This window comes from Engystomops pustulosus, chromosome 5 (assembly GCF_040894005.1).
Source record: "Engystomops pustulosus chromosome 5, aEngPut4.maternal, whole genome shotgun sequence".
NCBI classification, from domain to species: domain Eukaryota; kingdom Metazoa; phylum Chordata; class Amphibia; order Anura; family Leptodactylidae; genus Engystomops; species Engystomops pustulosus.
In genome coordinates this window covers 178,511,581-178,534,212 of record NC_092415.1, presented here as the reverse complement: position 1 = coordinate 178,534,212, position 22,632 = coordinate 178,511,581, and the positions used below count along the sequence as shown (strand labels likewise).

Genomic DNA, 22,632 nt, shown 5'->3' with positions numbered 1-22,632 from the left:
CCTACAAACTAGAATGGCTTTGGTCACTAAAATTAAGTTTACCATCCACCAATAACCCCAAGTCCTTTCCAGCTCCAGTTTTACCAAGTAATTGACTCTTTAGAACATAATTATACTTTTTGTTTCCCTGGCCCATGTGCATAACTTTACATTTACCTACATTAAATCTCATCAACCATTTCTTTGCCCACCACAGAAGTTAGACTCACGGGTCTGTAGTTTCCAGGATCGCTTTTTGATTAGGTTAGTTAGGTTAGTGCTGGGAAGTTAACCTGAGTGCCGCAAGGGCCTGTTGGGATGACGACTCAGTGAAGCAATCCACTCCCCTCTCCCACCACATGGACAGCCTATAGGAAAAACAAATCGCAGCGAAGTGTAGGGAAAAGCTCAGTATTTAGGGGGGAATTGTGAGGGTCAAAGTAATGATTATGTGTCCATAATAATTATATGCTTTATGATTGTATACATGTGCCCTTTGCCCTACATTTTTGTACTCTGTCTGTTATGAAATACAGAGCTTTTCCCTTACATCAGTTTTAACCAGACATGCAATTGTCAGCGAAACTCAAGTCTTATGATCAAAAAGCAGATGTTTGTTAAGAATAGCATCAGCATCCAGACTAGCGGTCGATTTACTGTAGACAATGGTGACTGGAAATTCCCCTGGCATAGCAACCAAGGCCTAGTTTTGAGGACCAATCAGCAGGGGTGGGGGGCCAGACATATATGCTTAGCTATAACCAATTATAATGATTTTAATGTCTGTAACCACACCTTTTTCTATGGGTATAAGAGGCTATGTAATCAGGAAATAAACACAGTTCAGTTCTCTTTTCTGTACGGCAAGTTAAGAGCATGAACCTAGGATAAAACAGAACTTCAGTCTTCTGTCTTTTCTTATCAAAACGTGCACGCATGCTCAAATAATTTGGGGTGTCTGAGAGAAGAGTGTAAGGCGGTTTTGCGCTGCCCCATCAGTAGTGATGAGCTAATCTGACACCACAATGTTGGGGCTTGTGCCAGAAGTTCAGGATTGGCTCACCCACCCTACTTTTAACACCCCCAATTTGTTCCGGCCACCGGCAAATTCTAAATGCATATATATATATATATATATATATATATATATATATATATATATATGCAGAACACAACCTCAACATTAGGAACTATGGTATCTTCAGCCCAAAGAAGAACAAAGAGTCCTAGAAGTAATATTGGCCCCTACTGGGCCCTGATCTCAACATCAGTGAGTCTGTATGTGTAGATGTGTGCTAAAATCTCCAAGATGCCAGTAACTACCTCCCTGCTGAGTTCCTTCGTAAAACGATACTCTTTTGAAGACAATGGGCGGTGAAATTGATTGAAATGATTTGATTCACAAAAGATTTCTCTTTGTAATTTGATAATTTGCTAAATGTTAAGAATAAAGTGCCTAAAACTTTTGCACAGTTATCTAAGAAGTAAAATGAAAATGCCATTTCATGTAGGAGCTCATAGTATTAGGAGGAGGCGGGAATATGCATAGAAGTGGACATGAAATAGGAAAGTAAAGGTCATTACTGGGAGTTTAGGGAGGCGCAAAATGTCAAAGAAAACCCTCCCCGGGATTATTTTTATGTTAGCTAACTTTGTGCATATACCATGAAATGTTGAGTCCTCCCTCTTTATGCACAGCATCAATTCTTTATCCACTTGGGTTGACTAACCTTGCACTTTATGCCGGAGGTTAAAAACTAAAATAAACTTCTATCACCCGGATAATTAACTCCGGCCTCTATTTGTTTATCCGTCACCTTATTGTTATTCATTTGGAAGACATTAACATCTACATAAAAGCAGAGTGTGAACACTTCTTCTTTCTGCCTTGATCAATAGCCCCGGCATGTACCACATAAAGGGATTGATTATTTTAAGTGCTGGAGGTTTTTTATTTATAGGCTACAATGTGTCATGTAGATGCATTTCTCAATTTAGGTAGAAGAGATTGATGCTGTCGTATTCACCTACAGGTGTCTGTCTGGCATTGCTCGAGGGTTTCCATCAAAGTAAGTATATAGAGAAACAGAGGAAGGAAGGTCATTTAGAAAATTTGGTTGGAGCATTGCAATACTAGGTTTATAGGGTAAAGTAATATATTTGCAGTTCTGTACATGTAGCACAGTGATTCTGATCACTTAAACTATGCCAATATTCCCTTCGGGAACATAACTACGGAAATGACCAACCTATGGATCTGGTGTGGAACAGTGCACTGCTCAAGTCATATGTAACATATCACAGAGAAGTGTTCCTCGGGGAATCTTTCCTCCTTGTACATCTTACAGAGGATGACAGTTATGGTCTTTAAATCATAGTCAGAACCTATTATACATTTCCTTTATTGTCTGGTTGCTGCCTGATTTTTAGCTCGGATCCAGACGGTGAAACCTATGACTTCTGCTTTGTTGCATTGACTATAGCTATGACTATGTTTACAAAGCAATGATTTATTTTTAGAAATGGACCGCCCTCCTAGTGTGCTGGTAAGTACATTACAAACTTCTAAACCCTGGGGCAAAAAAACTCTGGTCAAAGAAGAATTCAAGTGGCCGAACACATTGGATAGAAGTAGACTGATGGTCATACATCTGTTGAATGGTCGTTTGGTGAACAGTTGTGGACCCCTTGTGCTATCCAACTGCTTTGCTTTGGGCCAAACGATAAGGATGTTATCTCTAGATCTTTTCAGTTTTAACCCATTCACCCCTATACAGGGATGGGAACTTCAGTGTGGTAAGTGCCCAGAATCTCTTCTTTCAAATGAATCTAGAATTTTGTTTCCAGGTGCCATGGATCCAAAGATATTCAGATTTAAAGTGAGAATATCAGGTACAATTTTTTTTTTAATAAAAATCACTCACAACGGCAGTTTAACAGTTAATATCTCCATTTTCCTAACACTTAGAAAAACAAAGTAAACCCCCCCCCCTCCAGATTCTTAGCCATCAGGCTGCAGGGAGAATTTGCTGCTGCACCTCACAGATAATGGAAATATTCACTTTATATGTGACTACATTTTGAGAAGGGATAATATCAACTAATATTCACGTTTTTAACCCTTCTCTATGCTGAACACACTTTCTCTCTTATTGCCTTTTATTTTGTGATAGTTTTTTTTTGGCGGGGGGGGGGGGAATTGACTGATACAATGAACATTCGATCCTCTTCGGCTAATGTCATTACTTATTAACCCAGAACATGCCCATAAAGCTAAAACACACACATGTTCTGGAATAAAGTTTTTATTTCCCTCTGGGCCTCACAATCTAATCTAGTAATTTTTTGGAGTGTGGGATGAAACCGGAGGAAACCCACGCAGTCACAGAGAGAACATACAAACTCTTTGCAGATGCTGACCAGCGCTGCAAGGCTGTAGTGCTAACCACTGAGCCACCATGCTCATGCTCTCCCTATGATCTCCTATACAATTCTCCAAAATTACAGTTTGTTTTACCATACTAAAGGGAGCCTCTTGCTGACTGTGACTGGTCATAAAATAGTTTTATTTTGGGGCCCCTCTTTTAGTTTTGCCCAGGCCCCACTTTGTCTAGCACCGGCCCTGACTGCAAGGCCACTACCTCCTGTGATGGTTTCAGTGTGGATTTTCCTGGCGGAGAAATAGACACCAGGGTGTGGTATCGTGGGGTCAAGCAAGTGAATTATCAAGAAAAATCCATGGTCAGGGCAGGTGGCAACGTAGCAGAATAAAGTAACAAGCAGAGGATTGAGGCAGGCACCACAGGTTCCGGAACAAGCCAGGGTCCTACACAGAGGATAACTGATCAGGATTGTGATTAGAGAGCAAAGTTTGGGTCAAACAAAGGAAAAACAAAGCACAGACACAAAGCACACCTTCACCGAAACCTTGGCTTAGGCACCTTTCATTGTGGGAAGATGTCTTTTACTACCAGAGGAGTGACCAGGAGAATATTGTCAAAAGACTCACAGACCCCATAAACCAAATGGAGTGGAACATGCTAGACAGGTGACATGGCGGACATCACCGACCATCACCGCTACAACTCTATGTACAATAATCAATCTTAAAAGATTGTGCAACAAAAGAATACAATGGGGGTCATTTACTAAGGGCCCGAATAATTTTTTTTTGTCGGGTTTCCCGAATGTTTCCGATTTGCGCCAAATTGTCCTGGGTTTTTGGCGCACGTTATCGGATTTGGGCGCTTCAGCGCCGGCATGCATGCAACGGAAATGGGGGGCGTGGCCGTCAGAAAACCCGACGGATTCAGAAAAATTGGGGAATTTAAATTAAAAAAGTGTCGCTTGACACGCACTTACCTGCACCAAAAAATAGAAGGTAAACTCTGGTGAACTCCAGCGGAGTAACGACACCTAGTGGATATCGGCGCACGGACCTTAGTGAAACCCGGCTGGACCCGAATCAGCGTCGGAGAACCCGGCGCTGGATCGTGACTGGACCGGGTAAGTAAATCTGCTCCAATATTTTCTGTATATTTTAAGGACTATAATGGTCACAGGTCTACAGGTCTTTTTAGGGAACACATTCTAGTCTATTCTCTTTATTAACTCTAGTTCCTATCTACTTTATCATTGGAAATAAGAATAGTGATCGCCATCCATTAGTTTCATCTAGTACAGGTCAGAACAATGTTTCATCTTATGTCATAATTATGTAGAGAATTGTTCATGATGATCGAATTACAAAACAAACTGACTTTTTGCAATAGAAAATTGACTCTGAGAAACCTATTTTACATTTGGATGGTTACTGGGATACAAAGCCCATAAACTTCTGTGATAAATGAACCCATCAATACATTTTATTGATTTCCAGGCAAATCACTTGGTAATGATTCCCCGTTAATAGCAGTGGTCCCAGGAGTGGCACATAATATATTTAACTGTATTAAATGTCACACCACCATTCTTTGTCATTATGTAACTTTCCATTAGAGATGTTAACTTAATAAGGTCCGGAAAACTCAGGCATCTGCTTGTGCGGTGCACGTGTATTCTTTCATTTAAAGTTAGAGATGATTAATTTAAGGTAATTCATTTATATATAGGATATTGATCATACAGTCTCAGACAGAGGTTTCTTGGGCCCAAAAGAGGACTAATTTTAAGTAATTCATTTATCTATAGGACAGTGAGACCGAGTACCTAAACGACAATGAGAACCCACTTATTTATTGCCAACATGGCAACTTAAGCAGTAACTCATAGCTCCCTGCTCTGTCACAGCTTTTAATGGTATCAGTGTCCAGATGACACCGATGCAGTAGAAAGAAATTGGAGAATTTGGTGTATCATTGTAGCTTTCCTCCAGGGTCCCCTGAAAAATAAGAAACACATAGCCTGGATCTGTAGCTTTAATGTTAATGTAGTTGTGTCCACACCTTCTCTGCCAGTGGTCTCAGGCAGTATAGGATACGTGTTTGAAAATAGAACAGAGCACGGAATATCCTGGGTTTCCTTGGACTCCAGGAGGAGGCCTTGAGTCCTGTCTAGCAAACTCTGGGCTAGGGTGACAGCCTGGGTGCCCAGAGATTGTTCTCTCGTGTCATAGGTTCGCCACTACTGCTATAGGATATTGATCATACAATCTTAGACTGAGGTCCACCAGATAAAATGATTCCAAAAGACCAACCTCAATCAAATCCTAGACTTTGAGTAGCCACCAAGTAGCGTTGCCTTTTGCTAAATCTTTGGGATATATTCTTGAGTTAGACCCCGGATCCAGTATATATAAGCAAATATATCAAACTGAACCCAATAACAACCATTTTATGATACAGTAAAGGGGGTGCAGATTCAACTCATGGTTTCTCAACTGAATCAGGTTAAAAAGGTTTTGTTATTGGATTAACATTAGAGATGAGCGAACATGCTCGTCCGAGCTTGATGCTCGTTCGAGCATTAAGGTACTCGAGACGGCTCGTTGCTCGGACGAGTATTTCCCCTGCTCGAGATCGAGCATTTAATTAAAAAAACACAGTGAAGAACAATGAAGAATAGAATAAAAACAGTGAACACAGTGAACACAGGATCATTTAAGTGAAAAACACAGTGAAGAACACAGTGAAGAATAGATTACAGATGTTCGGCACATCTGCTTACTTGTCGGAAGATACGCGCGGAACGGTGCGAACAAAATAGCATGTGAAGAACAATATATATGTGTGAAGAAGACATTGCAGAACACGGTGAGCAGGACGGAGACACAAGGGAGCAGCACAGAGACACCGGGGAGCAGCACGGAGACATGGGGCAGCGGCAGCACGGAGACATGGGGCAGCGGCAGCACGGAGACATGGGGCACGGAGACATGGGGCACGGAGACATGGGCACGGAGAGCAGCGGGGCACGGAGACATGGGGCACGGAGAGCAGCGGGGCACGGAGAGCAGCGGGGCACGGAGACATGGGGCACGGAGACATGGGCACGGAGAGCAGCGGGGCACGGAGACATGGGGCACGGAGACATGGGCACGGAGAGCAGCGGGGCACGGAGAGCAGCGGGGCACGGAGACATGGGGCAGCGGCAGCACAGAGACATCGGGCAGCGGCACGGAGACATCAGGGAGCGGCACGGAGACATCGGGGCACGGAGACATCGGGGCACGGAGACATCGAGGGGCACGGAGACATCGGGGCACGGAGACATCGGGGCACGGAGACATCGAGGGGCACGGAGACATCGAGGGGCACGGAGACATCGAGGGGCACGGAGACATCGAGGGGCACGGAGACATCGAGGGGCACGGAGACATCGAGGGGCACGGAGATATCGAGGGGCACGGAGACATCGAGGGGCACGGAGACATCGGGGAGACTTCAGTGGAAGAAGAGCAGCGGATCCCGGGACAGCGTATCTCCCGACAAGTAAGCAGATGTGCAGAACATCTGTAATCTATTCTTCACTGTGTTTTTCACTTAAATGATCCTGTGTTCACTGTTTTTATTCTATTCTTCACTGTTCTTCACATCTGTTAACTTGTCGGGAGATAATATACGCGCGGAACAGTGAAGAATAGATTGCAGATGTTTGCATACATCTGCTAACTTATCAGAAGACATTCTTTTTCAATTAATTAACACATTTTATTCCCGAACCATGGTCCCTTTGAAAAATGCTCGAGTCTCCCATTGACTTCAATGGGGCTCGTTATTCGAGACGAGCACTCGAGCATCTGGAAAAGTTCGTCTCGAATAACGAGCACTCGAGCATTTTAGTGCTCGCTCATCTCTAATTAACATGAATGGTAATTAGAGATACTATAGTGTTGAGAAAGAAGGGGATAGAAAGTACTGTTTTATTATATGATTGCCCCTATATATGTTACTAGAAAATTTTATCTGATCGGATGTTGCTAGTGGAAAATATAGAACCAAGTTACTGTGAATTACGGGAATCACTTCCCATTGTTCTGGTAGCTTCTAGGAAACTTTTTGATGCTTACTTGAATGAATTCTTTGAAACTTGTACTGTGGTGAGCAAAAAGTAAAAGGCTTAAAGTTTATGTGAGTCTAACCTTGGTCTAGTTCAGTGATTCTCAAACTTTCTCTGCCCTAGGGGATAGCAAACCATCAAGAGACCCTCAACAAATAACCCTGACTTACCCATAGGAATCTCCTGACCCGTTTCCTGAACACAGCTTGTCTAGTGTGACGGCTGGGCTTTGAAGTTAGGTTTCATGTCGAGGCAGAATGTCTAGTTTGGGATCACATTTTTATATGTGTTAGCATCACAGGTTGCACTGAATGGATTTCTAGTTGACTGCAGTTTTTTTTAAAATCTTTTTTTCACTAACTCAAACATTTTTGACTTATTTCTTACACTTTTTTATGTAAGGGCATCACATTATATTACTCATTAGTTCTTTATTAAGAATTTTTTGAATGTTGAATTTTTCAGTCAAGGTTTTTTTTTTTTTTAATGAAATAGTTGGGTCACAATCAGGTAACATACAGACAAGATAAGCCACTTGAGCCGCCTCAGCAGGAATCCCTAATGCAGCTCTCTAAGTACTACCGGCAAGTGAGATAATTCAGAAGCTTGGTGCCAGGACAATTATTTTTTTTCTGGCCATATATTTATCTTTTTCAGCAGCGTTACATTTTATTTCCCATCTTCCCAGTCCTACGACACATATTACTGGAAGTTTCCAGCTAAGAGGACACAGTGGCCAGTGTTTACTATGACTGACACATCTTATACTAGTTTAAGCTAATGAGATTGATTTGTTGCAAATATATGGAAAGATCTATGTTTATATGTCTTGAGCTCTTCATTAGTATTCATTTATTTATAGTTAGTTCTCCTTTTTTAGATAAATTGACCTATATAACAAGACATAATACAATTTTCTAAAACACATTTATATGAAATGATGCTTATATACCTTTCCTAGACCAGTTTAGTGTCAAGCTGGACCAACAGAGTACCAGAGAATCCTCCAGTAGGTTCAGGTTCTAACTGAATACTGGATCCCATATATAGTAGAAGAGAACCTAATTTGCAGGGTGGCATGACTAGTAGGGCATGATTAAGGTAGGCCACCAGAATAATTTTATCTGGTGGGCCTAAGTTACCCCAGTATGACACTAAACCAGTTACTTGTTTCTGTAGCTTTCAATAAAACCTTCAGAAAAAATACTAAAATAATTTGTATCATGTGATACATTTTTATATATTATATTTCTACAGGAACATAGAGGAACAAATAAAACAAGAGGGTCGGTCTAAGAACCAACTAAGAATCCTATGATTAGTAATGAGCGGATGAGTCCGGCCCAAACCAATTTTTTAAATCCTGTTCGGGTCCGTTTTCAGGTACCAAACTTAGACCCCAACCAATAACACCTTCTGGACCAATCACAAGTTTTAAACCACTGTGGCTGTACGTGTGCCGGCAGTGCTGGCACAATTATGGGAGGGTAATTTCTCCTGATGAACCTTCCAAGTGAGAGCCAGCACATGGCTGTAGGAAGTTAAAAATGTAATAGCCTATAGCAACTTCGAGTCTGCTCAACACTACTTACAATATATTTTCAAGGCCCCCACTGTAAAAACTGTAAATTCAACATGTTGTATTATTGCATGACCCTGAACAGTGTGACCTAATCAACCATGTACAACCTCTCTAAGTGAGACCAATAAAACTTTTCCATTTCTTAAAAACATACTTTGCCTGTTTTTTTGTTTAAGCTCTCAAGTCTATGAAGCCACTAGCGGGCACACTCGATGACAACCAGTTAGCCATGATACATCTTTTTTCTACCAATAAATATACAGACGGTCTCCGGGTTATGGTTAGGTTTGTTCTAAAATTTTATTTATTGTCAGAACAGGTATATCTTATAATTGTAATACCATAATTTTTTTTTTCCGGTGACAATTGGATTTTCACTTCGTTGTCCTCCGACCAAGGAATATCAATAAAGCTTCATTACAGACAACTTACAGCTGATGTTGCAACCTGGGACCAAATTAAAGTATCAAGAGAGCTTCACCAGAAGTGACAGTGGGCAGAGAGGTCCGTCTGTAACTAAAGGTCGAGTTGAGTGTCCTTATGTTGGGAACTGCCTGTATAGTTCTTTGAATAACCTGTTCTAAAAAAAAATATGTAAGTGTAATGTCATCTGTTGATTATATGAATATTAATGAGCAGTATCCGGCAAACAAGGATTGTTTTTCAGCACCGGCCTCTATGGAACAGCTCCTGCTTCACACAGGAAAGACTTTCAATCTCTTAGATCAGTCCATCGGGACCGAATTAATATGAAGCCTATATACCGTAATTTAGAGACTTACATCTATTCCATCGGACAGCAACATTTCCATCTATCAAGTTTTCAGAGCAGACGTGTGTCCCGCAACAGTCCCAATGATTTGGAATGATCAGACTGAGAACATGGCGATATCAGCATTTTTACTAGGTATATTGCATATTTCATGTTGATGTCAAACTTTGTTTTTCAAGATTGTGAGTCTCTGGCTATTGGCAGTATTCAGAGGGAAATGAAGGTAATGAAGCGACCTAAAGAAACTGCCTCATACAGCAAAACATCTCAAAAGTTTTAAAAAGTGAATTAAAGAATTGTGTTCAAAACTTTAATGAGCCGTTCCTGATGTCAAGAGGAAAAATGATACACAGGAAAACTGGATTTTAACTAGGGACACTGTGAGCACCGTATCACTGGCGTTACCCACACTTCAGTAGGTTGGTTACATATTTGGTGGGCAAAGTACGAGACAAATGATCTTCATCAATTTGATGAATTTGAGGATACCACAGGGCAGTGTGTTAGGTTATATTCTAGCCTGGATCTTGGTAGATTTGATGTGAAGAATGCCAGAAATGGCAGGACATTATATTTATTCTACATGTAATCTAGATGAGTTCTATTCCTAGAACTGAAGGGAGAAGAATATTCAGTGTTTTTTCTTCACTTGCTTTGGTCAAAATATTGGAAAACGAGTTGCACTGCAAATTTATGGGTGGCCTGAATCTTTACTACCGGTATAGGTATCACAATGATGGAAATATTGTTTAGCTTTCAACACAAATGTATTCATTTTAATGTATTAAATTTGTTTAACACAGAAGAGCGGTTGTTATAGAACAAGGGGTTCATTCAATCACTCACTGCCCTAGGAGACAGCGTAAGCAGTTTCCACATTATAATGGACAGATATTGATGTACTAAGTAAGGGCAAGTGTTGAAGGCTGGATAATCAGGTATGAGCCTCCTGTCCAGGCTTTACATCCGACTATTACTTGTCTACACACAAGTGTTATTCTGCTGAATTTCCTTACATTCTTTGATATAGCTATAGTATTTTAGTTCTAATGGAGCTCCACATTGTGCATGGTCAGAATAGTGGCAAAGACGTTTATGGTTTTGCTGCTTGTCATCCCAGGTTCATAACTACAGCAATGATACGTAAAGCAGAGCTGTAGCTAGGATTTCCCTTGTGCCTGCACATTACAAATACAAGTGGATTGGTAAGACCCTACTGACAACCAAGACCTGGGGAACGTGCACCATTTATTCTTCAAGAACTGCACTAATAAAGTACAAGGAGTAAACAGAACACAAGTAACCATAGAAAGCTATGTGCGGACATTGGAGGTTCCAGCCTGTTAGTAAACGTGGGCACAACTTCTGCCAGTTCCGACCTATAGACCAGGTCTAAATTGTCAGAGTTTTTTGACAAAGTCTACCCTGGTCACACCCCTGTCTGCTCTGCTTCCAGGCAGGAAGATTTCAGTTCTGAAGCAGAAATTATTGTTAGGTCAGTCTCTGGTCTAAATTATGTATGTTGTAACAGATACTGTGGGGGACACTTATCAGGACTAGTTTTAGGGCAAACAAGCCCTGAAATAACCAAAATGTCTTAAGAACCTCCAGGCATTGCAATTGCTTTTTAGGTTGGCATGGAGGGCACGACGGGAGGCCGACTGTGTGGTTGGCCGATGCTGAGAGATCCTAGCCCATGCCTGTGCACTCACTATGGTCTGTGACTATTGAAGCCTGAAAAGCCAGCCACCGACTACATCAGGACCTTGGAGCCTCGTGATGTTTCTGACAACGGATGGATGAGATTACAAAGCTCTGGTGCATCTCCCCTAATCTATTTAAAATGTATCTAATTATTTTGTAAATGTTTTCTATGTTTAAACTGAAATATTGTGATCTCTATGGATAATACTTGTGACTTACCAGTTGTTGACCCTTAGGGCCCCATCCGGCGTATTGGAGATAGGCTTTCTCTACTTCTACTTCCGGTGGATTTAAGTCCGTAAGTTTACTGCAAAGAAATGGAATCATATATAAATCAATTGTAAGAAGACAAAATGCTGACTAATATTAAGCACACTGATATTATATATTACTATGTAACACAGGTAAAGCAAGCATATCATTTTCGTTCAGTTATACACCTAAGTAAATATTTCCCCTATCCACAGGTTAGTGGGCAAGCCAAATATCACTGGTTGTCTAATATCTTGGACCCCGATGATCAGAAGACTTTATGTCCTGTTTGGAATAGAGTATTGGTGAACTGTGCATTTCTATGGGGCTGCCAAAATAAGTTACCTATGTATGATAACACCTTTAATTCCTGCTTCAGGTATTCAATGATTAATTAGAACATATACCATAAATATTTGATAAATATACGTGTTGGGCTTCCTTTAAAGATCCCTGTTGATCCCTGTTCCTCCAGTTTTCTTGAGCTGACGACTAAATTGAGAGGTAGTCCGAAGTGAAATTTCTGTTCGTATCTTTACGAGCTACAGAACAAAGAAAACCTGATCAAGCTCTTTCCAAGCAAATGAAAGATGGCTCTTCTCAATTGACTCTGGAGCCTGGTGTGAGAATGAGATGTCTGTCCAGTTAAGCATTGATGTGCCTAGGCCTCATGCACATGGCCACAAGCAGGAAAAGTTTGTAGGCTGTTTCGGTCGGAGTGAGAATGTAGGGGTGAGCGCTACTCATCTCCCCCACCTCCTTGGGAGCTGAGCTTTTGCAGCTAACTCGCGACTGCTATTTATGGTCGTGTGAAAGAGTGTAAACACATCCATCCACTTGCTATTTTCCTACTTTGACAGAGTTTCAACATATAAAATCATAAAATATGTAAAAATAAAGGCATAAATATAAGTTGTAAAGTCTTACGACAACAAGTTACTACTAGTCTATTAATCTCATTGTAAATTGAAAATAAGAATCAAAGTCTGCAGAGCGCTTTATGCTGGGTGTAAACTTCTAAAAGGTACACAAGTTAAATTCATTATCTACAATGACAGCAATTTCCCTTTTACTGGTTAATTCTTCTCACATCACTAATCTCAGTTTAGTGCTTAATTTTTCCATGTCATCGAGATGGAAGAAAATTGCAGATTTGATCAACAAGATAGTAAATAGGCTGATGCAAAAAAGTTCTATAATTAAAACAAATGTTTTATAACAATGTTACATCAAGCAAAGGTGGAGAGAAAAAATGATTAAAACTAATAATTCCGACAAGGAAACAGACGAGTGTTGTCAGATCTACTCAATGTCTCATCTTTCAAAAGCACAAGATTCAATTACACTGACGAGTGAAGCATGAACCTTCCAAGATAAGCATTAAAACTCTGTAAAATGAGATTGTCACCAGTCACAAGTGGTGACCTTAACATACATTGATCGTTAGAACTGTATATTTTGTCAATGGACGACATAAATCCCTGATTGTCTAATAAAAGTGTAAAGTGTCCCGGCTTCCTATGACAACCTACAAGAGATACAAGAAGACGTCAATGTTGTCAACTCTTCCAAGGAAAGAAAAGTTATCAATAGGATATAAGTCAAATAAAATGGCGATGGATGAGTCAATTGACCAGCCCCAATCTAAAATGTGTACAATATCTTATGGTGTGTGGTTTTATGATGGAAGGTTCATATGGTGAATGAAAGTTGTAAGTTTGCTACATATATCTTGATTCTGTAGTAGTATTGGAAAACTATTTTACTATGGAAACTTCTAGGCCATACCACTTCATACCAAAGTGACCACATAAAAAAGTTCTCAAAGAAATTTACAGTTTATGGTTCTTGCTGCACTCCCCAGAGATGTCTTCTCAGTGATTTGCCCTTTGCTAGAATGCACATAAACCAAAGAGGATTATATCTTAATATTTTTCTGTAGAACCAACAACAAAAGATCCTGATGGCCTAAAATCAAGATCTCCCAGTTTCTATTCTAAGATTACCTGTAGGTTGCAGTCTGCTATTTGGTCATTATTAATGTTCCTTGGATACCTAAGGCTTTGTTCTTCACAATGGTCTTATGTTTTCTGTTTTTCCATTTCATTGGTATAGATAGGGAGAGGTTATAATAAACTTTGTACTTTGTATTAGGAACCTTTGTACTGGTTCCTAATACATGAAGAACTTAGCACATCTTGGTCCCATAATGTTTGAGTTTTTTCCTAAAACTTGTAGATGATTCCCGAAAACATCCAAAATAACAATAAGGATGTTGCTCACAGCCAGATCTGATTCTGAGAATCTTTGGCCTGAAGAAGACACGAAATATATTGCCTACATAAATCAGTCCTTTTATACTATCATTAGCCTCTTTGGCTTTGAGTCATCTGAGCACTAGATACCCTTGTTATTGTCTGGAGCCTTCTAACCTGTCCCATACACTTGTTTCAGCATCCCAAGAACTTGATCATCATTCCAAATTGAGAGTCATATCTTGATTTATACCACTTGTGAGTCGCAAATCATACTACACCAGTGTCTAGGCCAGTGATGGCGAACCTTTTTGAGACCGAGTGTCGAAACTGCAATCCAAACCTACTTATTTATCAGAAAGTGCCAACACAGTAATTTAGTAGTAGCAATTTTGCAGTAACTTATTGCAATCTTTTTACTCCGTGCTATACCACAGTCTCCAACGTTACTGAGGAAACCAATATTGTTGACAGGAGGGAAAATTGGGATTGCCTTTGGAGCTTCCCTTGACAACCAAGAGCAGGAGCTTCGATGATAATCTGACCCTGTCTGTACCTTCTCTCCTTGCAGTCTCAGGTACACCCGGATGCTTCACTTTAAAATAACGCTCAGCGTGTCACGTCCTGGGCTACCTGGGCCTGCACGAGGATCCCTTAATCTCCTATCTGGTTAATTCTGTCCGGGGGCAACAGCCTAAGTGCCCACTGAGAGGGCTCGGAGTGCCACCTCTGGCACCAGTGCCATAGGTTCGCCACCACTGGTTTAGGCCATTGTTTTTCCCCCACCAGAACAAGAGATGCTCAAAAACGTGGTTCTCTAATCTAAACCCTTCGATGAGATCTATCGGCCATTACAGCTCAAACAATCAGAGACTGTCTTCAAGGTTGACATGTCCAGTTCTCCAGTGAAACCACTTCATGAGAAACCTCTATCTATGGCTATCACGTTCAAAACAAAAACCTGCTATAATTGAGATTTATCAGTTTATACCCAACTTCTGAAGTTTTCTCACAGTTCGATAAATCTTCACTTATATCAGGAGTCAACTTCCTGCCACAGTCTCATCATGAAATAAGACACAGCTGCTCATCAAATTTCCCATCAAGCTGGAATGTTAAAGCCGGAGCACTTCAGCATCGCAGAACAATTGGAGGAAATGTACTAGATGTCAGAGGGTTAACTAGAATCTAAAGCTGTACGTTCCTACTCAGCCCATCAACCCGACAAGAACAATTCAAAGAAATATGTTCCTCATTGTAAGTAGAGCTTTGGACACACAATCACCATCTGCTCAGTGAAAACTAGACGTTACTCTGTCATCATAATCAAGAAAATGTTTTGTATCTCATGTTTTCTTTGTCTTCAGCAGCTAAAATGGAAGAAAATTTCAACGGGATGAAAAAGCATTGTAATAGGAAATAATACAAGGACTTGGTTTAGAAGTCACGTTCGTGTAGTCCATTGGCAATGACTGGTTTTGGCGTGTTCTATTTTTATGATCTCGTGCATTACTGAGAAAACAGCAAAGTTCTTCTATCATCTGAAGGAACTTTTTAAGTATTCTAGTAATTTCAATATCAATGGTTTCCTTCTGATGTTCCAATGCTGCAGGTATGACTTATAGTGAAGGACAGATGTTGCGGTTGTCATTATGAGGCTCTTGTTAATCATCTCTCTGATTATTCAATAGTAGATTGATGCCTCACAATTCTACAAAACAGAGCGTAGTAGCTGAGATAAGAAAGACATGTGATCATTATATAGAAGTGGCTTATTCAGTTATGAAAGGGGATGTCATTCATTCTGAATTCCCCTATCAATTTACACTGATGGATGTGGCTCATTGCAATGACTGAAGTTAGCCATACAAGTCTTCTTCACAAGTGATCTCCATGTTTTGCCTGAGCGCTTTAGGATCTGTTGACTTCTTGTCTGATACACCATGTCCATTGAGGTCTACTGACAGAAATATGATTATTGGGTTGTTAATTTGCTCTTAGTTAGCAAGACCAACATTGGGGCTCATTTACTAAGGGTCTGAATGCTGCACTTTCATCAGGTTTCCCGAATATTTTCGCTTTGCGCCTAATTGCCCCGGGATTTTGGCATGCAAACGGATTGCATCGCATCGCAGAAATCTGGGGATATGGCCATCGGACAACCAAACGGATTTGGAAAAACCGCAAAATTAAAAAAATAATTTGTGTCGCAAGATCAGCATTTACATGGACCGGGGCGAAGAAGGTGAACTCCGGCAGACCTCGGCGCAGCAGCGACACCTGCTAGATATTGGGCGCACGGACCTTAGTGAATCCTGGCAGATCCGAATCAGCGTCGGACAACGCGCCCCGGGTTTGCGACTGGACCGGGTTAGTAAATGTGCCCCATTGTTCCTAAATGCAAACCAGCGATTGTAGTCTATTTGCGTATTACTTTCAGGAGGTCCATTCCAGCAACACTGCATGGTGTTGTGCTTGGAAAGGGGTAAAGTGATAGGTGATTGGCAATGATCCAGTGCCCATAACAATCTGGAAAATAGTATATGTAAAGAAGTCTAGTCACTTAATAACCCGAATAGCTAACAAAAAATTAAGGTTTAAGTCAAATTCTGACAATCAGACAATGCAATACATGAAAGAAAGAGAACATAAGGATAATATTAATTATCTGCACCTAGTAGGAGGATAGGTCATTAATAAAAAGTTCTGGATTAACCCTTACAGGGAACCTGTCACCAGAAATTGACCTAATAAACCACTAGCAGTATGTTGTCAAGCAGCTGTACAGTTTCTAGATTGTTTTATTTCATGGCCCGTGGTGGTGGCATCATCCAGAAAATCAACTTGAGTGAGATGTAAAATGGATGTATAAAGTCAGGGAGGCGGGGAGTTTAACATTAAAGTCAAGCTCTCACTGCCACTGAACACCTCCCATTTGAATGACATCATCCCTCAGAATTCAGGAGATGTGGTTAGTGATGTCTCTGGAAGCAGGACCATCAGTGAAGGGAACGTTCTAAAGCAGAGAATGCTTGACTCTCCGCCTCCTTGACTTCGTAAAGCCAATCTTACTTCAAAGCTAATTTTCTAGATGATGCCACCACACCATACTGTGAAAGAAACATGATCTAGAAGCTGCTCAGTTGCTTGAACATACTAGTAGTGGTTTATTAGGCCAATGTCTGATGGCAGGTTACCTTTAAATATTGTCTAATCTATTGGAATATTTAATAAAAACCAATGTGAAAAAGACCTATTTTTCTCTCGGCCACATGTCCCGCTCTGCCCCTGTATTTTTGTCATGCTATTGCTTCAGAACGCACAGTGGGAAATATTAGCATAAGTTCATAAATTGCGCTTCCAGGTTTCCTTATTTCAGACGTTGTCTTCTTTCACCTGTGAAAAGGTTAAGCGATATGGCAGCTAAAGTCGCCTACCTGCAGGATCAGCAGAGCCATACAAAAGTAAAATGTGTTTTTCAGCAATTTACACAGCATAAGAGATACAATTATTCCTTTTGAAACCTAGCAGACATTCATGCATAATCGGTGATGTCTGAAGCCCGCAGTGCTCATCTCCTGGAATATAATCTTTATGTATTCGGCGATGCTTTACCAGGAAGCAACAATTAACATTGCTGGTAAACAGAAAGAGAGCGAAGACAGCAAACAAACAGCACACACATAGAGAATAGAACATAGTGCAGAGGATGACACATAGAGAGATTTTTTTTTGTAAAATACATTTTAGAAATAAAAATGCTCCCTCTACTACAACCCAATAGAATCCAATGTCAGTGGCGAAGCTGGAATACAAATGTACCCCAGGCAACAATTACAAAAAAAAAAAAAAAATACCCATGTGTACTCGAGTATAAGCCGACTCGAGTATAAGCTGAGGGTGGGAAATGCATTGGTCACAGCCTCCCCAGTATAAAGCCTGCAGGACCCTGCCCCATAGTATATAGCCAGCACCTGCCCCCCAGTATGTAGCCTGCCAGCCCATATCCCCCAAAATATAGCCAGCCCTCTGTCCCAGTATATAGCCAGCAGCAGGGGAAGCCGGAAAGGTGAGTTTTGATATATTTTTTTTATATATGATATTATTTTACTCTAGTATAAGCAGAGTTTGGGTTTTCAGCACATTTTTTGTGCTGAAAAACTAGGCATATACACGAGTATATATGGTATTTAAAAGAGGTTCAGTCATCAAATACCAAATACTGAATGGCATACTTAAGGGGTATTCCAATCTGGGCATTCACATTTAATTTAAAGGAAACCTACCAGCAGGATCAAGGTCTGTAAACCAAGCACACTGACATACTGGTGTGTGCCCCCTCTGGCAGGATCTACCCTTCTTTTAGCTTCTTATGCCATTGTTTTTACACAAAAGAAGACTTTAAAATGATGCTAATGAGCCTGAGGGGCTCCAGGCTCAATTAACTCATTTGCATATTTTTAAAGCCTTTTTTAAAAAACAAGGGCATAAGAAGCTTAAAGAAGAGTTTATCCTGTCAGAGGGGCACACACCAATATGTCAGTGTTCTAGGTTTACAATCCTTCATCATGGTGATAGATTTCCTTTAATTCTTCTGCAATACTTACATTTCAATTGGATGTAATTTAAAAAAGATTACCAATGTGAAAATAATTCCCCATAAATGCTGTCATGTTGTCTATTAGAAATGTGTCCTTGGATATGACCACCACACTCTTCCAGCAGTGGCCACACATGCGCTATTGAGGCACCTGTCCACCTGGATTCAGCATCCCTTACCACAAGACTGCTGAGGGGCATGCTCCCAGACATTTCATATGCAAAAATAATTAGTTTCTTTGTACCAGCAACAGTGGTCATATCCAAGGACAACGATCTCACTTCTAAGAGTGAGCATGATAACATTTACCAGAAATTATATTCACAAGGGTACATTTCTTTAAAACATCTAACTGAATTGTATATATATGAAAGATTAATTCAATGTCAATGCCCAGACATAGCTGTAACCATTCATTTACTTGGAGGGTGTGTCTTTAAAAAGTAAAAACGTTAAATTCATGGCTTTAAGTGGAATACATTGACCATGAAGAACCACAAAAATGATAAGGGGCATGGAGGGTCTTAGTTATAAGGAAAGATTAACCCCTTAACGCTCTGCGCCGTAGCTCTACGGCGCAGAGGTATAAGGGAAGTATGAAGAGGGCTCACGGGCTGAGTCCTCTTCATACAGAGGTGGGGGTTTTTGCATTTTGCACAAAACCCCCACCGCTAATAACCGCGGTCGGTGCTTGCACCGATCGCGGCTATTAACCCTCTAAACGCCGCCCGCAAAGTCGCGGGCGGCGTTTAAAAGACGGCGGCGCGCGGGCGCCGCCATCTTTTTTTCGATCGCCACGCCCCCGAACGTCATCGGGGGGCGGCGATTGGTTACCATGGTAGCCTCGGGTCTTCTCTTGACACGAGGCTACATGGTTTATGCAGGTTCGTTACAATGAGCCAGTGGCTCATTGTAATGTAAGACCTGCAAAAACGCCATATATTGCAATACTGTAGTATTGCAGTATATGGTAGGAGCGATCTGATCATCTAGGGTTATTGTACCCTAGATGGTCTAAAAAATAGTGAAAAAAAAAAGAAAAAAAAAAGTTTAAAAAATAAAAAAAATTAATAAAATATTAAAAGTTCAAATCACCCCCCTTTCCCTAGAACGGATATAAAACATAACAAACAGTAAAAATCACAGACATATTAGGTATCGCCGCGTCCCAAAATGCCCGATCTATCAAAATATAAAAACGGTTACGGCCGGCGGTGACCTCCGAGGCGGGAAATGGCGCCCAAATGTCCGAAATGCGACTTTTACACCTTTTTACATAACATAAAAAATGAAATAAAAAATGATCAAAATGTCGCACAGACCTCAAAATGGTAGCAATGAAAACGTCGCCTCATTTCGCAAAAAATGACCCCTCACACATTTCCGTGCGCCAAAGTATGAAAAAGTTATTAGCGTCAGAAGATGGCAAAAAATTTTTTTTCTTTTTTGTACACATTCGTTTAATTTTTGAAAATATATTAAAACACTATAAAACCTATATAAATTTGGTATCACCGCGATCGCACCGAACCAAAGAATAAAGTAGGCGTGTTATTTGGAGCGAAGAGTGAAAGTCGTAAAAACTGAGCCCACAAGAACGTGACGCACGTGCGGTTTTTTTTCAATTTTTCCACATTTGGAATTTTTTTTCAGCTTCGCAGTACACGGCATGTTAAAATAAATAACATTACGGGAAAGTAAAATTTGTTACGCACAAAATAAGCCCTCACACAGGTCTGTACACGTAAAAATGAAAAAGTTATGGATTTTTGAAGTTGGAGAGCGAGAAATGAGCCGGAAAACCCTCCGTCCTTAAGGGGTTAAAACAACTAGATTAATTTAGTCTGGAAAAGAGACGACTACGAGGGGACATGATTAACTTATATAAATATATGAATCGTCCATACAAAAAAAATATAGTGGAAAGTTTTTCCAGATTAAATCAAATCAAAAGACGAGGGGACACTGTCTCTGTCTGGAGAAAGCAAGGTTTAATCACCAGAGATGACAGGGCTTTATTACTATGAGAACTGTCAATCTGTGTAATAGCCTGCCTCAGGCGCTGGTCACAGCAGGGACAGCAGAGAGCTTCAAGAAGGGTCTAGATGCCGTTTTACACCTAAATAACATTGATGGTTATGTTATATCGAATTGTTTCCCATAAATCTCTTTCACATCCAATCCCTTCCCTTCCTTGGTTGAAGTTGATGGACATGTGTCTTTTTCCAACCGTATAAACTATGATACCCCAGAGTTTAGGGCAGAGGCATGGCAGAGAGAAAATTAAAACATTAATATCACAGGGAGTTATATATTATGTTTCAAGAAGATTAGGGCAATATCTGTTTCAGACCAAAAACACCCGAACCAAGTATTTAAATAATATTTAGTGTAGCCCCAGTACATTTTATATAACAAACTCATTCAGTATTAGTACTTTGGTGACAGTTCCTGTTGAAGGACCAGGGCGGGTCAATGATTGGGTCACTGAACCACAAATTCCTATATGTACTTTAGCATAAGGCTGTAATTGCTTCTACATTTCGGCTCCAGAGGATAGGTGTAGACATAGATATACAAGGGTAGTCTGGATAATATTACATTTTTGGTTTATGTAGGTAGAATTAAACTGTATTCTGTATCACTTAGTTTGAGAACTGCTTACACAATTTGTGTTATCTTGCAGTGTATTTAGTTATCTGGGTAATGTATGATGTTTCTAGGGCATTGGGGCTATTAATCTGGAGTCTGCCTGACACAATCTCTCTACTGCCTGATATTATTTAAGGAAACTATGGTGTCGCTATCTATGGCTATTATAGATAACGATATATACACATGCCACTATAATGGATACTAAGGGAGAGATGAAACTTCAGTCTTAAACTGTAGCACACTGGATGAATACTGCGTATGTTAGATCTATTAAGAAACCTCTTAGCACCTTTGACCATCCAAGTGCCACAAAGTCAACCGACTTTATAATATTATGTATTTCTGACATAAATTATAGTAGATTGTTAGGTTTTCAGCAAAACTTATTTATGGTTTATGCTTCGGACTATTGCTGGGATACAAATGTATAGCCAGCTCAGTTGGTAAACTCTTTGGGTACCTAAATGTAAAAACACTCTATTTTGTTGTTACAACATTGAAATAATCTCTGTATAAGTAAATGTTGGGATTATGTTATCGGTACTACAATGCATGGTCCTTACTTTGCCTAAAGATTTAAAAAAGTTTTAGTTTTGTTAAATTTTGGATCAAGCTGAATCAAAGGGAAGCCCTGAATAAGTAAAAAAAATACTATCTTTATGCATGAGATATAGAGTATCCCAAGATCAAGACTATGAAGCCATGTCTAACTACATGACTACTGGAGTGGTCAATGGTGGGACCATTCTCCTGCTGCTCTGGGTGAGAGGACAACTTTGGTCATATTGAGAGAGAGATAAAGACTTTCCAGTTAGACAGTTGACTGATACCAAGTACTGACCTGTGAGAACAGAATGTGTACAAGCTGCAGCCAATGAATGCAAACGATGCGTTAAAATGAATGTGGTCTCCAAATTGCTATTGTGTGTGCACCTAGCCTGTAGATTTCCAGTGACAGTTGGGAGACCTTGATTCATCGGGTTTTCAGTGTCAGACTAGAGTGCCTAGGGCCACTCGTAAAATCTTTTCAGGGGGGGCCACCACTGTACAGATACATGTAATTATACCTGATATCCATTTGCAAATTCTTAAAATATGGCTGACCCATTGCATGCTTTGTAGCCCTTGTCTTGGACATTTATTGTTCTAGAAGCTCTATCAATAGCTTTCTGACAAGCCTTTTCTTTAACGTAGACCCTCTTAGCTCCTTGAGACAGGAATACATGGCCAAAAAGAAGGAGATGGATCTCAGGTCTCCAATGAATCTACAGTATCTAAAAATAAACTGTTGAGTTTGCTAGATAATCGACCCATATTATTGTAGGGTGGTTGAAAA

General features: G+C 40.4%; 1 protein-coding gene across 5 annotated transcripts in view; it reads right to left on the bottom strand.

Annotated features, from left to right (window-relative positions):
- Positions 1 to 22,632, bottom strand: part of DPP6 (dipeptidyl peptidase like 6) — a 1,159,861-nt gene that overhangs the window by 111,188 nt on the left and 1,026,041 nt on the right. For all 5 annotated transcript variants that reach the window (XM_072153926.1, XM_072153928.1, XM_072153925.1 and 2 more), the window contains one exon: positions 11,754 to 11,841. In XM_072153926.1, the coding sequence (XP_072010027.1) occupies positions 11,754 to 11,841 (88 nt within the window). The remainder of the gene's footprint in view (positions 1 to 11,753; positions 11,842 to 22,632) is intronic.